At 41.6% G+C, this 18,899-nt stretch overlaps 1 protein-coding gene across 2 annotated transcripts in view; it reads right to left on the bottom strand.

Moving 5' to 3' along the window:
- Positions 1 to 14,800, bottom strand: part of TYSND1 (trypsin domain containing 1) — a 29,555-nt gene extending 14,755 nt beyond the window's left edge. Inside the window, exons 1-2 of one of the 2 annotated variants that reach the window (XM_030203497.1) lie at positions 13,272 to 14,800; positions 1,775 to 1,896 (exon numbers count right to left, since the gene is read on the bottom strand). In XM_030203497.1, the coding sequence (XP_030059357.1) occupies positions 1,775 to 1,896; positions 13,272 to 14,500 (1,351 nt within the window). In that variant the 5' untranslated portion in view covers positions 14,501 to 14,800. Of the gene's footprint in view, positions 1 to 1,774; positions 1,897 to 8,529; positions 8,829 to 13,271 lie in introns of those variants that run through there. The other variant, XM_030203498.1, reaches the window with a different exon arrangement.
- Positions 14,801 to 18,899: the final 4,099 nt, after the last annotated feature.

Consider the following 18,899-nt stretch of genomic DNA (forward strand, 5'->3'; position numbering starts at 1 on the left):
TTGCTCTCTTCCTTGCCTCTATACTGGATTCCCCAGGCACAGAAGGGTAATTTTTTTTTTTTTTAAGTAGAGAAAGAGAGAGACTAATGGGCTCACCTTCTACCGCCTGCTGGAGACTGAGAAAATACTGAGGCTAAGGTCACATGGCCAGGGTTCTTATTGGCTCTCTAGTGAGAAGTTTCTCATTCTCCATCTGCTGGAAGGTGTCCACAACCCATCAGTCCAACCCTGGGCCGGTTCGGAGGGACGCTAAGGAAAAGAATAATGTTGCTTCATCATGTTGTTGAGGATGACGAACCAACTATGCTTTCTTATGAGATTCTCCAGCATCTTTACAACCTATTGGATTGAGATTGGTACGCTTATACACAATTGCATCATTATAGTCACTCTCTTTTCCGAACGTATAGAGCTATTTTACCAATTCCGAATTCGATGAAAATAGGCCTTTGCTGGCAATTCACAAAGGCTTGGTGGGTCTATGTTATGAAGGCCTTAAAAAACCCTTTTTAAGCTCTGTATTGGATAAACGGACTAGAGATTTTGGAGCATACTCCATGAACGATCTGAGGAATAGTTTGCAAGACAGTGTACATTTTGGAAAGAGCATTTGGGTTCAAGAACTGCATTACAAATTCATTATGTGCATCTATATCCATCCCCCAAGAGCCAAAAGATGGGTCTCCCATCAGTTAGGACTTGTCTTAAGTATAGAGCTGCTGATGCATCATATAAACACTGTATTTGGGACTGTGCTCCAATACACCTTTGGACACAGCTTAGTAAAATGCATGGCCGGTGTTGGGAAGCCATTCCCTAGCATTGTCTTCTAGACAAAATGGACCACACATCTCCAGCTTATTTTTGTGTAAAGCTACTCTGGTTGCAAAACGATGCATTTTACTGCAATGGATTAAAGACACTCCGCCAACTATCATGCAGTAGAGGAACCTGATGGATGAACTTTTGACTAGAAAGATTATCTGTGGATACTAAAGAGTCCAGGGTGAAGAAATGATTTCTTAAGATATGGACCCCTTAACCTTGATACTCTTCAGATGCAAGTTCATTCCACTTTCCTAAATACTTTGGACTTTTACTACTACTACTACTACTGTGTTTGCTTGTTTGTTTCATGATTTGAGAAGAAGGGGCAGTAACAAGATCTTGGGGGAAGAATTGAGGGGGTAGTTTTAGTTTGATTGGGGGGATTTAATAAATACACTGTTCATTGATTGGGGGGAAGGGATTTAGTAAATACACTGTTCATTTTCATTTTGGCAGATGGTACATTTTCTTCATTGCGCTTTTTTGTGATAAATTGTTTTCTTGTGTAATTGATGTCTGGCCAATAAACATATTTAAACATAAAATTTGTGTACTGTAGGCCGATGTAGAGGCAAGAACTGAAGCCTGTTATCCTTGGGAAAGAGAGCAACAGGGCTATGGTGATGTATTAACCAGGCTCAGAAAATGCCATACTATCTGTCCATGGTGTCTGCTGCTCCTTCCATCTGCTTTTACACAAATCAGAGACCTGCTAGCTGGTAAAGCAATCTCTGGTACACTAATAACTAGCTCCCACACAGGCCTCCAAGTCAGGGCTGAGTGATCATTTCAGGCCACTTCATGGCAACAAAATGCTGCTTTGAGATTTCCTAGTTATTCTCAGCAAAGCAATTCAGACCCAAGCACTTCTCTCTTGGTGTGCAGGCCCTCCCCACCAGTATAACGATCTGACAAGAGTCCTCGTACTCATGCAAGAGCAGCTCACCTGTACAAAATCGTGAACCTAAAACTGGTTCCAGAATCCCATAAAAGCTCTCCTCCAGTTCCAGTATGGCAATGTCATATGGGGAGGCTAGCTGAGTCATGAATACCACCCGTCCTCTGCACCTGGAAAGAAAAAGCAAGCAGTTCAAGGTTCAATGAAATACAGAATCCTGGACAGTATCGCAGTATAGCCTATCCTCTCATTCTCAGCCCCTCTCAAGCAGGAACTACATGTTTCAAAACATACAAAGCACAGGCAGTCCTTGCTGATAGCAGACAGGAACAACGGATTAGATTTTGATTTTATTCATTGATGTTAAATATCGCTTATCAAAACATGGCATTGAAGTGGTTTACAACGAAACATCAGCAAGACTCAATTTCTTATTTCAGCAAAACAATATTTATCAAAAAAAGGCAGCTTAAAATAATTAGTACTTAATACAGATGAATAATAAAATCAATCCTAAATCAGATTAAACCATAACAACTCAAAAAGCCAGGTCTTCAAGGCTTTTCTAAATGACAAATAATTAGAAATATTGAGTAATTTGATTGGTAGGCTGTTCCATAGAACACTATTTCTGTCAATTTAACTAACTGAAGCAAAACTTTCTGTGATGAATGCACATTTCTAGAGGGAACACACTCCTTAAGTTTATCAGAAAGATATGCCCTTATAGTCTCAAAGACCAGCAATAACAATTAGGAGGAAATACTTGCAGACAAGGTACCCTTGATAGCCCTCAACAGGAAGAGATTTTGGCATACTTGCTGAAGCTGTCGAGGGGAGGCAAGGAGAATAATTGACTTAGCTTCTATAAGTGGACTTGTAACTATGAAGGAGTGCATACCTTCCAAACCAATTACACTAGTACCATGCAGAATGAAAGACCAGACAAAACTCAAAAGCAGGAAGAAATGTACTGATGTTACAGATACAATACAGTTAATTATGCTTGCTATACTGCTTGGCTTAAAATAAAAACACAGCGGTGTATAACAAAATCAAAAGTATGAAAGAACTCCAAATCTGGATAGTAAAGTACATTCTTACAAGAACATAAGATTCCTACAGAGTAATAGAATATACAACAAAACAAAAGCTTGGAAAACAGTAACAGCTTGTCCCTTTGAGAGGAAACACCAAATAATGTAGTTTCAAAAATCGTTTAAACCATCTCAAGGACCCTTCAGCCCATAACACTAAAGATAAGGCATTCCACAGAGTTGGGGTAAAACAGAAAAAGCCCCTGCCCAAGTGGCCACCCAATGATCCCTGGAAAGGTTTAGTGTTACAGAATCAAGGGTGAACGAAAGTGGGGAAACATCTCAGAAAAACAAAACTTATAAGACACCTGCAAATGTGATGACTATTGTAGTGGTGTACCTTTAGGTACAGTAGGTTTTTATCTGTTCCTGGAGAGCTCGCAACAACATATAATGGAATTAAGGTGGGATTTGAACCTGGGTCTTTTGTTTAAAGTCCACTGTACTGATCACTAGGCTGCCCCTCTGCTCTGCAGGGACATCTGTGTGGCAAATTTTGTACAAATGATTCTAGACAAATGTGCTTGCTTTTTTGGCATTCTTTTTTTGGATGCTTCGTTTTGCAAAATGGCTATTCATTTTGAACATTTTCGGCGCAAGAAAATCCTTTTTGCATATTTTTGAACAGTAAATGCTGACGCCTTTCCTGTTCGAAAATGGCTGCGAGATGGACTTTTTTTTGGACATTATGAGGATGTCCCACTTGAACCATCTATTAAAAATGCCCCTCACATTGTATTTTACCAAAGTTTAACGTAAGCTACTCTATAGCAAGTGTCTAAAGAAAGCAGCTGTTACAGGTCAGCAACAATGCTTTTTCCATCAATAAATAGGCTTCAGTCAAGCACACAAGTTGGTGACTGCTAAGCATAGGGCTGGTCACGGTGATTATTGCCTTAGTCTTTATTGCATCCCACAGAGTCAACTGTGAGAGCTGTTAGCTCATAAGGACATTGATGCATTTACATTCTGCCTAGAATAAGCAGATTACAAAACAAACATATATAGAGGCATATTTTCAAAGCACTTTGGGAGGCTAAGTTCCATAGGTTTCTATGGAACTTTGGGAGGCTAAGTGCTTTGAAAATGAGCCTGATAATCATTCACAATAATAAAAAAACTTCAATAAAAACAGAAAATACAAAGCAACATACAAATCAATCATACATTCTTACTTCAAAAAAAGACTTTAGTCTCCAACTAAGCACCTTTAATAGGCCTCCTCCTCAGTCACCAAGCAAATTTATAACTTAGGATCCCAACGCTTGCTCAAACAAATGAGTCTTCAATTGCTTCTTAAAAGTCAGTGTCTGCATCCTCAAAGCAACAGGAAGAGTATTCCATGGCCCTGCTACAGAAGCAGAACAGAATCATATCTCTGCAAAATGGATTTTAAAACGTGACAGGCTAGTCAGATGTTTAGTGCCTTCTGAGCATAATGTTCTGCTTGGTCTGCAAATCTTCAAGACAGCAGACAAGTAGTAGGACGCATGTGCAATGAAAGTAGGAAGACAGGGCCATGTAGCTGCTTTGTAGATGGCATTCAGCAAGGCAGATTAATTTTATGACACGACTTTGGCGCTGAAAGGAACATTTGCTTAGTAAGACTGAATGAGATGAAAGTTGAGCTGATTTTCTAAATGATTCAGTTATTAATTAGCAGGTGAGAGCCTATTTACAGTGTAGAGTACGGAGGGTTTTCTTACAAGGATTTAAATAGTAACAAAGAAGGTAAGAAGTACTATTTCTTCATTTAGGTGAAAGGGTGTAATCACATTAGGCAAGGACCTGTCATGTGTCAGAAGAACCACCTTGTGATGATGGTATGGTGTGTAGGGTTTGTATGTTACCAATGCATGAAGTTTGCTTACTATCCTAGCTGAAGTGATTGCTACTAGGAAGAGGTCTCTCCAAGTTAGGAATTTTCAGGTGTTGCAATTCACAGAGGTTCAAAAAGAGACTTCATAAGTTGTCTGCACCAAAATTTAGGTCCCATGGCACAGGGGGATTTCATAGAGTTTTAGGCCTTTCATGATACAAGCAATGTGATGCTGGAAGGCTATGCACTGGAGCAAGAAAAGCCAACAGCACACTGAGGTGTACTCTAATAGAAGAGGTTTGAAGGTCAGTATAGATCCTGTAGTATAACCATAGGAAGATAAGTGATAGGGTTGTAGCCATTAATAAAACACCAAACTGAAAATCTCTTCCATTTGAAAGCATATGCTCATCTAGCGAAAGATCTAGCCGTTATCAGGATGTCCTGAACGGGCTGTGGAATCCAGAGCAGAAACTAGAGACTGCTCAATTTTCAGGCAGAGAGCACCAGTTTGCAGGCGGTAGTAACATAGTAGATGATGGCAGGTAAAGATCTGTACGGTCCATCCAGTCTGCCCAACAAGATAAACTCATAGTATAAGATATGATGTAATACTACAGATGCATACTTGATCTTGATTTGTCCTTGCCATTTTCAGGGCACAGACCATAGAAGTTTGCCTAGCACTGGCCTTGTTCCCAAGCTGTCACTGAAGCCCCACTCCAGCCCAACCAAATCTGTCCAGCCATGATCAGAGAACAGACTCTAGAAGTCTGTCCAGCACTGGCTTTGCTTCCTTATTACTGGTGTTGCCATCTAAGCATTGCTAAGTTTGTTTGGTTCTATTCTCTTTCCATACAGGGTTCCTTTGTGTTTAACCCACGCATTTTTGCATTCCGTTACCATTTTCATTTCCACCACCTCTCACGGGACAGCGTTCCAGGTATCTACCACACTCTCTATGAAAAAGTACTTCACAATGTTATTGAGTTGCCCCCCCCCCCCCCCCCCCCCCCCCCGCAACCTCAATTCATGTCCTCTAGTTCTACCACCTTCCTGTCTTTGGAAAAGGTTTGTTTGTATATTAATACCTTTCAAATATTTTGATGTCTGTATCATATCACCCCTATCTCTCCTTTTCTCCAGGGTATACACCTTCAGATTACCAAGTCTTTTCTCATGTGGCACAATCCTATACCATTTTCTTTGCTTTACTCTGAACTGCTTCAAGTTTTTTTACTTCGTTAGCAAGATATGGCCTCCAAAATTGAACACAATACTCCAAGTGGGGCCTCACTGTTACGGAACACCTAGCATCCACCTAGGGCTAACCCTGCAGCCACTTAGAGGGTCTGATCCCAGCACTCCTCTGACTTGCCTGCACCTGTGCTCTATATACGGACACCTTTCTCCCACTGACTGGGTCCCACTTGCCTCTGGGCGAGTCTCTCACACTCAAGTTATTCCCCAGTGATTTATAGGACACTGAGGCCACACTCCCAGGGTCCCCACAGTTCCTATAAAGCACTCACACACCCAAAACACAAACCATCAGAATTCTAAGTCAGTCCAAGACATCAGAGCTAATAAACTCATGGGTTTACAATCACTGAAATAGAAAAATGGAAGATATAAAACAGGTGGAAAAACAACAAGCAATAAGAGGTAACTGAATAAGGATCAATAGTAAAGCTATCTAAACACTTTGTTACTGCTTGGGTAGCACCTGGGGAGTTTCAGGAAAATAACTGCTCACAGGTCTTGAAAGGGTCTCAGGGCAGAAATATTTACCCTCTGCACTCCCCGAGGTTTAGCCCTAGATGTTTTCCATTATGGCTATAAGATGAAGTGTTAGAAAGCCCCCTTGTGTTTGGACGCACTGCAGATGAATTCAATAGATAAACGTCTGCAAAACAAGTTTCGAAAATACCGATTTGGATGTTTTGAGGAGAAATTCATCCAAATGCTGCTTTATGACACTTTTTGGACATTTTTCTCTTTCAAAAATGAGCTCCATAGTATAGGATGTAAACCTCCTGCCATTTTTGGAATAAGAAAATACCTTGATTCCTTTTCTGCAATGGAACAGGTTCTATAGCCTTGGCCTGAAGTAGAATGTGGATTTACTTCCATAAAAAAATGCTATGGCTGGCAGGAAGCTGGGTCCATGATAAAGAATGATCCAGGGAATGCTTAATTAATCTTAGACAGTATTCATTCCAGACTACTGAAAGGACCCATGTGTCCTTCATGATTTCTTGCCAAGCCAGTAGGAAAACTTAAGCCCGGCTCCCCACAGATAGAGCCGGATGAAGGTTCTGAAGAGGCTTGAGGCTTTGGATATAGTCAAAAAGAAGACAATTGCTTAGCTTGAGCAGGAGCCAGTTAAAAATCTTTACTTTATTCCCCTCCATTCCTTCATGTCTCCCTCCCTGTCCTTTCTTTTCTTTTTGACTGAGTAGGACTGTCTTGGTGTGTGTGAAATGGCTCTTTCCTGTCCTGTATCGTAGTTCCTTTCCTACTTTTGAATTTAATTTTTTAGACTGTACACCACCCAGATCTGCAAGTTAGCTTGGGACATATAATAAATATTAATAAACTATAAGCTTAGGTTCTGTCCTCCTTGCCTTTGGCCCAACAAAATCAATGTCAAAATCAATGTAGCGCTTTTTGCACTTTTAGACGGCTATATCCCGAGATAAGGTTCATAGTGTTTCCAGAAATTCAGTCAATTAAAACTTACAACAGAAAATAAATATATCAAATAAAGTAAAATGCAAAAAGTTGCAAAAGAACAGTAGCTATAATAGACAAATAGAAAAGTCTTTAATTTCTTCCAAAAAGTATTCCAAAGAGGAACAGTAATTGCTGAAAACAGTCTTAACTATTTAAGTTGCGCATTCCTTTGAAAGTGGGAGGACACAAAATTAGTTGTTCATGTAAACAGGAGGAAAAGCCAAACAGAGCCCTAGGCAGGAGAACTGCCATAAATGGTTTGAAATAATAAGCAAGCTGCTTTAAATAAAATGTAGCTATTTACTGAAAGCCTGTATAAATTAGATATAGCCAGAAACCTGAGAAAACGTGTCAAGTTTAAAGATGAGTCTGGCTGCAGTGTTCTGAATAAGCTGAAGCTTTTTTAGACACTTGGGCGATAAACCCAAATAAAATACACTGCAATATTCCAAATGTGGAAGTATCACCATCTGGACCAAAAGCATCCTGTGTGAAAATAGATCTTAATAACTGCAGTTGTCTTAGATTAAAAATTGTTTTCCGCCACACTTGAGCGATATGGGGACCATATATCAGAGTCCAGAGTAACACCCAACACTCTAGACTCCGATTCAACTGCCAAAGATTGCTTATCAGGCAAAACTATAAAAGATGGCACACACATATTTGCATATTTAAACCAGAGAACCTTTATTTGGATTTAGTTTGTTGGCAAAGGCCCACTCCTGAATCCTATTTATCCCAGACACAACAGATTTACTCCACCTGTTTACTAAACCACGCTAGTGGCGCGCTAATGCCAACACAGCCCATTTGCCGCGCACCTTAGTAAATGGGGGGGGGGGGGGGGGTTAGATCCATCTGGCAAAAGGGAGTATTATATCATCAGCATAAGACAGAAGTAATTCATCAATACTTAGCTTAATCTTACTTAGCAAAGCCACAAAAAAATCAAGAAGGCCTTGCTTAGGTTGCTTGTGGTAACAAAATAATTTGTGGTAATAACAGTCATGTTGATAGTGACTGAAAGAAGTATGCTTAGCGGAGCTGGTAGGTGCATAGGACTGAACTGCAGAGATACTGAAAAGTAGAACAATCATGTCCACCATTTCTTTATCCTTCTCTCAAAAAAGAGAATCTCCAGTGGTTCTGAGAACAGTTGTTCTGAAAAAGCAAGTACCCCACTCATCCACCTCTGCAAGTACAGAACACAGCTGGGTTTGAGCCTGAACAAGTGAAAATGCTTCCACCTTCTGAAAGACAACATCCATTGTAACAGGTAGGGCTCTTCCACCAGCAATAAGGATCCATGCACAAAGGGTATATGCAGTAATCTTGCAGGATGTCACAGCACTCCACCAAGTAAGGGTCTGCAACCCTGGAAGGCCCCAAGAGGACCGGTGTTTGTTGTATCTTGTTCACTGCTCCAAGAGTCCTGGTTCTAGGTCTCCTTCCCATTCAGGGTGAAAAACAAAAAAAAGTTAAAAAGCCAAACACCAGCAAGAGCCTTTATATTTTAGGATCAGTTTGTATAAGTCCTCAAGATAAGTTCCAGCCCTGGCTTCCTTCCTCAGCAATTTATAATCTATGGATTTTAACTGTATGCACATTAGGTCTGAGAAAAATCCAGTATCTTCTTTTTAGTTTCTTCCCTGATTTGGGATCTCCCAGCTTTAAGAGCTCTGTGGATCCCAACAGCTCCTCCCCTTGGGGTAGTTTCCTCACATAACAGGCAATAGCCCCACTTCAAAGCTGTCAACCAAGAAGCTGTAGGCCAGTTTTGCCCGTACCAATGAATTCCCTCTACCTTGTTATAATTCCATGTTATGGTTCCGCAAAATTGTTTGCATCAGAGAAGTCCATAAATTAATCATTGAATATTTGGTCCTCTTTGTGTATCTCATATACTTCTACTTCGATAAGGGTAATTCCTCAAGCATCTCATGTCCTAAGCGCTCCCCCTCCATAGTCCTATTAGGATCCATTATATATTGTCTATGGATACCGGGAGGCTTATCATCCCCAGAGCTCTTCCCTTCACTAGCTCCTCCATTGTAAAGCCTCCTAGGCACTTGTGACCCTTCCTCCCTTCCCCTCTTTCTCCAGCCCAGGATTTTTTTTTAATTTCCTGGTATACCCCGTGTTCTCTGCACAATCATTTCCTGGGGATAGGAACTTTGGGGTCAGGTTCAAAGACCGAGGCTTGGGCACCCTCCTGATTATGACAACATGTACTAGACTATGAACGAACAGCTGATGTACAGTAATCTGAACAGAGAGCATAGTTTCGTGGAATACACTCTTTCTTAAATAAGCTAACATCTAAGAATCCTTTCCTGGAGGAGCATTAGAGAAACTTCTGCATTTCTTTGCCTTTCTCAAGGCTCTTCAATTACTACTGAAGAATGAGACAGTTGGTCCGTATAAAATCCTCTAGATGGCTAGACTTTATGTTTATTACAGTATTTATATATCACCTTTCTGAATGCAATGCAGTGTACAATAAAACAGAAACTGAAAGGAACTACAAAATTAAACAATATACTTAGGAGGTAAAAAAAAAAAAAAAAAAAAACAAGCACAGAGGACCAAAGGCCCATAAAACGTTGCAACCACTAGAGTGGACCAAGATCTAGGAGTCCACAAGTCAAATTTTTCTATTTAGTGAATTCCTGAGATAACAAATGATTTTTTACCTCTATGAGGTCGATATTCAAAGAGATTTAGCCAGAGAGAAATGGGCTTGCGCTGGGCTATCCACTGATTTTCAGTGGTACTTAACTGGTTAGTGCTGGTGAATATCACCACACACCACTAAAATGAAAGCTGGCTATTTTGTGGGTGGTCCGGGGGCAGAATCTGCACTTATGTCATTAAGTGCCGATATTCAGCATTTAACCGCATAAAACACAGAATAACAACATCCAAGTCATATATGGATGTCCATTTCTTATGTAATATAGAACAGGCTGTATGTCATATAATATGAGAAATGGCCATCCAAATGTTGGCTATGTCTAGCATGAACATCCAAACTATGTCCAAACTATGAACGGAGCAAAACAAGGGACATGGACATCTTTGTGGCAGTATAGGAACGTCCATATTATAAAATGGTCACACAGATGTTCATATGGAGTAGCTTAAGTTACAGCAGCTGGCAGGAAGAGAACTAGAGGAAGCTAGTTCAAATACAACTGCAGTTGTCATTTTATTTTCTTTTTCTGTGTGAGTCCTCCAGGGACAGAAAAATATCTACTGCGACTTCTCTGCATACAATGGAGAACTGCTCAAATTGGAACACGTTTCTGAAACCTGGAAATGCTAAGTACCAGATTACAATACGAATGTTCATCTCTTTGGACATGGATGTCCCTTCCTCTTTAGAAAATGGAATTGGACATCTATATTTTGGCCCCTCCCTAGCCCTGCCCAAAACATGCCAAGGCCACACATTCCCTTGCCATATGGACATACTACAAGTTTTAGACAACCACAGCCTGGCTTTATTAAATTGGAATTTAGACATCCATGCAATATGGACATTTAAATGCCAGTTTTCATACCTCCAAAACATGAATACAGCTTCTAAAATAAGGGCCATAATGCTATAATTAATGTTTTTAATAACAAAAAGACAAGAAACTACAATTTGAAACAATTGTATGGGAGAGATTTTGTTTCACATTTGTTTGTCTGAATGGGAAGAAAAAAAAAAAAGTGATGAGCTGAGAAGACTTATATGTGGAAAGGGCTGCACATGCACAGAATATTACACTAAATTCTGAGCTTTGGGATAGTACATAAGAGTAGCCATACTGGGTCAGACCAATGGACTATCTTGCCCAGTATCCTGTTTCCAATAGTGGCCAAGCCAGGTCACAAATACCTGGCAGAAACCCAAATCGTGGCAACACTCCATGCTACCAATCCCTGGGCAAGCAATTGCTTCCCCATGTCGTTCTCAATAGCAGATTCTGGACTTTTCCTCTAGGAACTCGTCCAAACCTTTTTAAAACTCAGATACACTAACTGCTGTTACTACATCCTCCGGCAACGAGTTCCAGAGCTTAATTATTCATTGAGTGAAAAAATATTTTCTCCTATTTGTTTTGAAAGTATTTCCATGTAACTTCCTTGAGTGTCTCCTAGTCTTTGTATTTTTGAAACGAGTAAAAAATCGATTTACTTCTACTCGTTCTACACCACTCAGGACTTTGTAGACCTCAATCATATCTCACCGTCTCTTTTCCAAGCTGAAGAGCCCTAACCTCTTTAGTCTTTCCCTATATGAGAGGAGTTCCATCCCCTTTATCATTTTGGTTGCTCTTCTCTGAACCTTTTCTAATTCCGCTATATGTTTTTTGATACACGGTGACCAGAACTGAATGTAGTACTCAAGTTGAGGTTGCACCATGGAGCGACACAGAGGCATTATAGTATTTTTGGTCTTATTCTCCATCCCTGTCTTAATAACTCCTAGCATCCTGTTTGCTTTTTTGGCCGCTGCCACACATTGAGCAGAAGATTTCAGCATATTATCTACGAAGACACTTAAATCTTTTTCTTGGTTGCTGACCCCCAAGTAATTCCATCCCAGCATCATCAGATGACATCATCCACTTGTGTGCCAGACTCAATCCCGCTTAACACAAAACCATTAGCTATAACGCCCATTCATAAATAGACCCCCCTCTCTATATTTTTAAACTACCTATATACTTTTTCCTGTTACTATTTTTTTTTTTTTGATGAGGCCGTTATTTGTTCAAACCTTGTCCCACCCTGCTTATTGCAACAATCAACGTGGGTCAGGATGGTGCTAGTTATGAGGCCAACCTACCACTGAAGGCCAGATCCACCAACTAAACTCTGCTAACTCACTATCAAAATAATTCAACTGCTTTATGGAACATATCTAAGATATAGAGCAAAGGCACCTGGGAAGTGAAAACTACTCAAGCAGCCTTGGAAAATCATGTTTGTATGTTCATAAGACAACCTGGTTCAGAATTTAACAAGAGAATCACAATTTGTTCCAGTATGTGCTGTAGAAACATAGATCTTGTGGCAGGGGAGCCTACTGAGAGAAGGAAGGATGCGGAGAGTTATTTGTGTTATTATAAAAACATTCTAAGTATGCAGGCAGTAGATACATTTCTCACTTACAGAAACACCTGTAACCAATACCTAACAAATATACATTCTGAAACACTCATTTTGTGATTATGTCTATATCCAATCATAGCGAATTTACCAGCTGATGTAAATTGGGTATAAAATGTAGAAAAATATAGGCGCTGAAAAATCCTTAATTGACTGAGGGGTCCTTTTACTAAGCTATGGTAAGTGCTCTCCAAAACCCTGTAAAATGTGCACATGAGTTAGCAGGTGTCACTCAAACAACAGCAGGAATCCCTCTCAGGGATGGTGATCACTGGTTACATAATATTCCCAGGTTCTGCTGGGCTGGAGTTGGGTCTGAGAAATAAACAAACACAGGTTTCCCATATGGCAATGCCATTTGGACAATAAAACCAGCTCTATTAATTCATCTATAAATTCCAAAATTCAAAATTATTTCAAATTGTATTTCTTCCTTTAGTTCCTTCCTTGGGGAAACGCACTTGTTGAATCAACACACAGTGGTAAGCTTAGCAGAACTTCAGTGCTGAAGTAAGTATTCTTCCCCTGTGCAAAATGTCAGAGCAGGAAACTTTAGCATATAATCATGTGGGATCTATCCCAGGAACTGTATAAGACCTCAACCATGGTGCGACACAGAAAAGTTATAGGAATTAAATAAATTCCTGTTGGTTAGAAAAGAGCTTTGGTAGGAAGCAATTTGTTAATGCAATATAACGATATTTAAGACTTGTGATGCTCTCCTTACTTTTCAGCCTTAGGACATCTCTTGTTACCATGGATATAGACACGGATATTGGAAGTTTGGGCTACCACGTGTCGACAAGTCACCACTAGTCGTGGATTTAACAGCACTCCTGATCCCCAGCTTCGGTCACACTCTATCAGAACCACTGCTGCAATAAGACATGGCTCAGGTGTAGGACTAACCGTAGTACTAACAATTTGTTGGGTCACTGGGAGCAAAGAGAGGCATACATTATCCCTGCAGAGGGCCAAGACCTGCTCAAGGCTCTCCAGAATGTGCTTCACAGAACAGACTAGTGTCAGCCCTACCCACTCCCCGGCCTTCCAGCACAGTGGGGCCACAATGAGACCCACCAACTTCAAACTATCTCCCTGCACAGCAAAAACCCCTCCACCCTCTGTGCCAGGCAAACAGCGAGAATCAGTAAGAATAACAGCATTGTCTTTCCCTGCCAGGTTACTCACCACCCCCTTGCTGACACTATTGATAAAAATGTCAGGATAAAATGAGCCAAATGGGGACCCACAAGTAAAGAGGATTTTGCCCTTCTGAAGCTCTGATGCCTGCATGCAGGTAAGGATGCCCATTCCAGGAATGCAGGAGACTGGGATCTGCAGCACTGCAAACCAGTGAAGATGTGCCAGGGCCGTCTGCAACGTCACAGATTCTTGCTCCTCATCTGGGCTACAGAACTGCCAGTTGTCTGCCTGATGGAAAAGCATGGAAAATGTGTTATGGAACTCCAAGCAGGGGACTAACAGGAGAAGTCTGGCCTGGCACTGCTGAATGTCACTAGGTACCCCACTTTGATTTGAAAGCGGGATGAGCTGCAGGTTGGTCGCCTCCATGCTCTTTCCTGAACCACTATTCCTGCTGACTTTGCCACTACCGACATACTGTACTTGGATATTTAGATCCAAGGAAAAATCCTCAGCCTGCAGCAGCTGGCGCTCAGACCAGGCTGTATCTACTGGTAGCGAGAGGAACGGAGAGAATATTGCACCATGGCACAGAACAATTCCAAGGCTGTGGTCCAGAATAACTCCACTACAACTCCAGGGGCCGTTATCTCCCAAGGCTAGAGCCCCACAAGTGTCAGCACCCGCCTGGCCGGGATGATTAGACCCTGCCACCCGCCGAACGACATTCTCAGTATTGGGGCCATAGAGCCCAGAGAAGGTCCTGGAAACTGTGATCACACAGCCGCTCTGCTCTGCAATATGCAGCATCTCTGCTCCCACTGACCAAAAATGACCTCAGTACTAGACTCCTGGGCGGTAACTCCAAAGATACCAAATTACACGCATTTGACTGCCCTCACATTCTCACATGCCGAACACCTTTCTTTTACGAGCGGTCTACCATCTCTCCCTCTCTCTCTTCCTCCCCGTCACCTGTCCCTCATCTTCAAATTCACCAATCCCCGTCCCGCCTTCTAATTCGTGTTTTGACGAATTCCAAGGTCCCACTCCCACCAACTCTGAAACCGTCTTTCCCTCTCGGCCAGACGGCTACGTCTCTTGCCCTGCGCTGCCGGAAACAGGAAGTGGCGTTGGAGAGGGCGGGACCGAGGAGAGATTGGAACAGAAAACAGTCAAACAGACACAGTATTATTTTAGAAGCCAGAAGTACTAGCTGCAGTTACAGAAGTATACCCAAAACAATAGCAAATCCTATTGAAATCAATAGTAAAAAAATTATTAGAAATAATGGACTGCCTATGCGTGGTCCATTTGTAAAATGTCAAAAGCTGTGCGCGTTGGATAGGCAGTGACTTAAAAGGTGGAGGATAGAAGAGTTTTTTTTTTTTTTACTTATTTTACAGCTTTTTAATTTATTTGAAAGCGCCCCATATTTAGATATAAATATAATGAAATCAAAACCGAATATCACTAAAACAGCTTCAAAAATTAGTGTAGCTGGTTGAAACAGCACTAATACTGTATTTTGTGCTCATTTTTCTACACTGTTCTATACAATACAGTAATACATGGCCAAATTTGAGTGAGGATATCCTGGTTACTGATGGGTTCATCTTAACTGTTGTAATCTGCTTGGTGTTATAAACATTGGAAGAATTCTCCTTTCATTGGGGCACATGGAATCAAATCTTCACCTCACCTCTTTTTTACAAATGGATTATTCTGTTAGTTAGTTAGTTAGTTACAGTGCTTTTTTTGTAGAAAAAAAGGTGCCGGTACTCATTATGGGCGGGGTCACCACATATGGCTCCACCCCTATGATAGCCACACCCACATTAACCACACCCCCTATACCAGCCATGGCGCAGATAAACAGACATCATTGAAAATATTACAGTACTATAGGAGAAAAAAATAATGTGATTTTTTTTCATTATAAATAATCTCTGTAAGCTCTTACAGCTCCAGTATACCCAGTGCAAAATAAGACAGCCAATGTAAATTCTCAAATTGGACATATTACAAACATTAAAATGAAAATAAAATGATTTTTTTCTACCTTTGTTGTCTGGTGACTGTTTTTCTTTCCATATTGGTCCCAGTCTGTGATTCTCCTTTCCTTTATTTTCGCTTAACTCTTCTGTGCCATTTGTCATTTTTGTCTCCTTTTTCTTTGCTTTCTTCAATATTTTTCAGGCTCTCTCTCTGTCCAGATTTAATTCATTCTTACTATCCATTCTTTAATTTCCTTCATCTACCTGTGGCTTTTCATCTTTTCCTCACCCTTGTTCTCCCCATGCCCCTTCCTCTTATTCTCCAGTCTTTCTCTATTCCCCTTTTCCATCCAGCAGCTCTGCTTTCTCTCCCCATCCTTCCAGTGTCTCCCCTATTTCTTTCTGCATTCTTCCATCCAGCGTCTTCCCTCTTTCTCTCCCTATCCTTCCGTTTTCCCTCGCTCTCTCCCCATCCTTCCATCTGTTTTTCCCTCTCTCTCCCCATCCTTCCATCTGTTTTTCCCCCTCTCTCCCCATCCTTCCATCTGTTTTCCCTCTCTCTTTCCCCATCCTTCCATCTGTTTTTCCCTCTCCCCAATCCTTCCATCTGTGTTTTTCCCTCTCTCTCCCCATCCTTCCATCTGTTTTTCCCCTCTCCCCAATCCTTCCATCTGTTTTCCCCTCTCTCTCCCCAATCCTTCCCTCTGTTGTTTTCCCTCTTTCTCTCTCTCCCCAATCCTTCCCTGTTGTTTTCCCTCTTTCTCTCTCTCTCCCCATCCTTCCATCTGTTTTTCCACTCGCTCCCCAATCCTTCCATCTGTTTTTCCCTCTCTCTCCCCATCCTTCCATCTGTTTTCCCCTCTCTCCCCATCCTTCCATCTGTTTTCCCCTCTCTCTCCCCAATCCTTCCCTCTGTTGTTTTTCCTCTCTCTCCCCAATCCTTCCCTCTGTTGTTTTCCCTCTTTCTCTCTCTCCCCAATCCTTCCCTCTGTTGTTTTCCCTCTTTCTCTCTCTCCCCAATCCTTCCCTCTGTTGTTTTCCCTCTCTCTCCCCAATCCTTTCCTTTGTTGTTTTCCCTCTCTCTCCCCAATCCTTCCCTCTGTTGTTTTCCCTCTTTCTCTCTCTCCCCAATCCGTCCCTCTGTTGTTTTCCCTCTTTCTCTCTCCCCAATCCTTTCCTCTGTTGTTTTCCCTCTTTCTCTCTCTCCCCAATCCTTCCCTCTGTTGTTTTCCCTCTTTCTCTCTCCCCAATCCTTTCCTCTGTTGTTTTCCCTCTTTCTCTCTCTCCCCAATCCTTCCCTCTGTTGTTTTCCCGCTTTCTCTCTCCCCAATCCTTCCCTCTGTTGTTTTCCCTCCTTCTCTCTCTCCCCAATCCTTCCCTCTGTTGTTTTCCCTCTCTCTCTCTCTCCCCAATCCTTTCCTTTGTTGTTTTCCCTCTCTCTCTCTCTCTCCCCAATCCTTCCCTCTGTTGTTTTCCCTCTTTCTCTCTCTCCCCAATCCTTCCCTCTGTTGTTTTCCCTCTTTCTCTCTCTCCCCAATCCTTTCCTCTGTTGTTTTCCCTCTTTCTCTCTCCCCAATCATTCCCTCTGTTGGTTTCCCTCTCCCTGCCAAGTTTCCCGCGAAGGCGCGAAGTCGCGATGCACGCGGCACCAGCCCCTATTTCTGGCCGCTGCTGCTTCTCCTGTTGAGCAGCAGCGGCCGCTACACAAAGAAAAACAAGATTTAAAAAAAAAAATTGAAACCTGGCTGAACGCGGCACCCCGGCACTGTAGACAGCTATTAGGCATTGACTGTTGCCCTGCAGCCGCTCCTCCTCTTGCCTCTACGTCACTGCCCCTGGAGGAAGACCCCGGAGGAGCGCAGTGACGTAGAGGCAAGAGGAGGAGCGGCTGCGGGGCAACAGCCAATGCCTAATGGGTGTCTACAGTGCCGGAGTGCCGCGTTTCAGCCAGGTTTGAAGTTTTTTAAAAATCTTTTTCTTTGTGTAGCGGCCGCTGCTGCTCAATAGGAGAAGCAGCAGCGGCCGGAAATGGGGGCTGGCACTGCGTGCGGGACATGGACTCATGGGGCGGGGGGAGCAAAAAAAAAAGGTGCCGGTACGCCGTACCGTTGCGTACCGGCACAAAAAAAGCACTGGTTAGTTATGACATTTATATCCCGCATTAGCCCGAGTAGAACTCAGGTTCAATGTGGCTTACATAACAATTAAAAAAGCATTAACATGTTCAAAATATATTAACAGAAAATAAAATACATCATATAATGTTAGACCAGTAAAACTTGAGTTAGGAACAGATGTAATTAAATACTTAGGGCCTCTTTTACAAAGCCCATTCAATTCCTATGGGCTTCCTCTCATTTGCCTTGTGGGAATCAGTAGTGTGGCTTTATACAAGAAGCCCTTAGTGATTTAAGCTAGATAACTGAAATATGGAGGACAAAGGTAAAGGGTTAGGATTAGCTGGCATAGACAGGAGTGGTGCGAGGTGAGATGGGGTAAAAATTAAAACCATGGGTTTATTTGAGAAGAATGCTTATTGCCTTACAGGCTAGACTGAAGAAGTGAGTTTTCAATAGACTTCAGAATAACAAAAAATCATCTGTGCATTTGATGGTTTTAGGTAAGGCGTTCCAAATTTTAGTGCCTTGATATGACAAGTTAGCAGTATGGATTGTTTTGTACATTACTTTCTTACCATTCAGGAAATGTAGAATAAGATATTCTGTAGATGCTTTAGAGGCATTACGTGAGGGTAATTCAGTGAGGTTGTTCATATATTTTGGGGCCGAACCACCTGAATGAAGGTACATAGCTTGAATGATATTCTATCTTTTATTAGCAACCAATGCAAATCATACAGAATGGGGGTTGCTTTGGTGAAGTGTGGTAGTCTGAATATGAGATGTGCGGCAGCGTTGTGAGTGGTTTGTAGTTTTTTTTGAGGAGATCCCCTTTAAGTCCTGCGTAAATAGAGTTGCAGTAATCAAATTTTGTTAGGACTAGGGATTGAACTAGGGTACGGAAGACTGATTTTGCAAAGAATGGTCTTAGTCTCCTCAGTTTCCATAATGAATTGAAGATACTTGAAACCGCTTTGGAAATTTGGTTGTCTAGAGTGAAGAATTGGTCAATTGTAACTCCTAAGATTTTCATAGTTGAGTGAAGTGGATATGTGATGTTCTTGATGGTAAATTATTTAAGATTTATAGTGT

Source organism: Microcaecilia unicolor, chromosome 5, assembly GCF_901765095.1.
Source record: "Microcaecilia unicolor chromosome 5, aMicUni1.1, whole genome shotgun sequence".
NCBI lineage: Eukaryota > Metazoa > Chordata > Amphibia > Gymnophiona > Siphonopidae > Microcaecilia > Microcaecilia unicolor.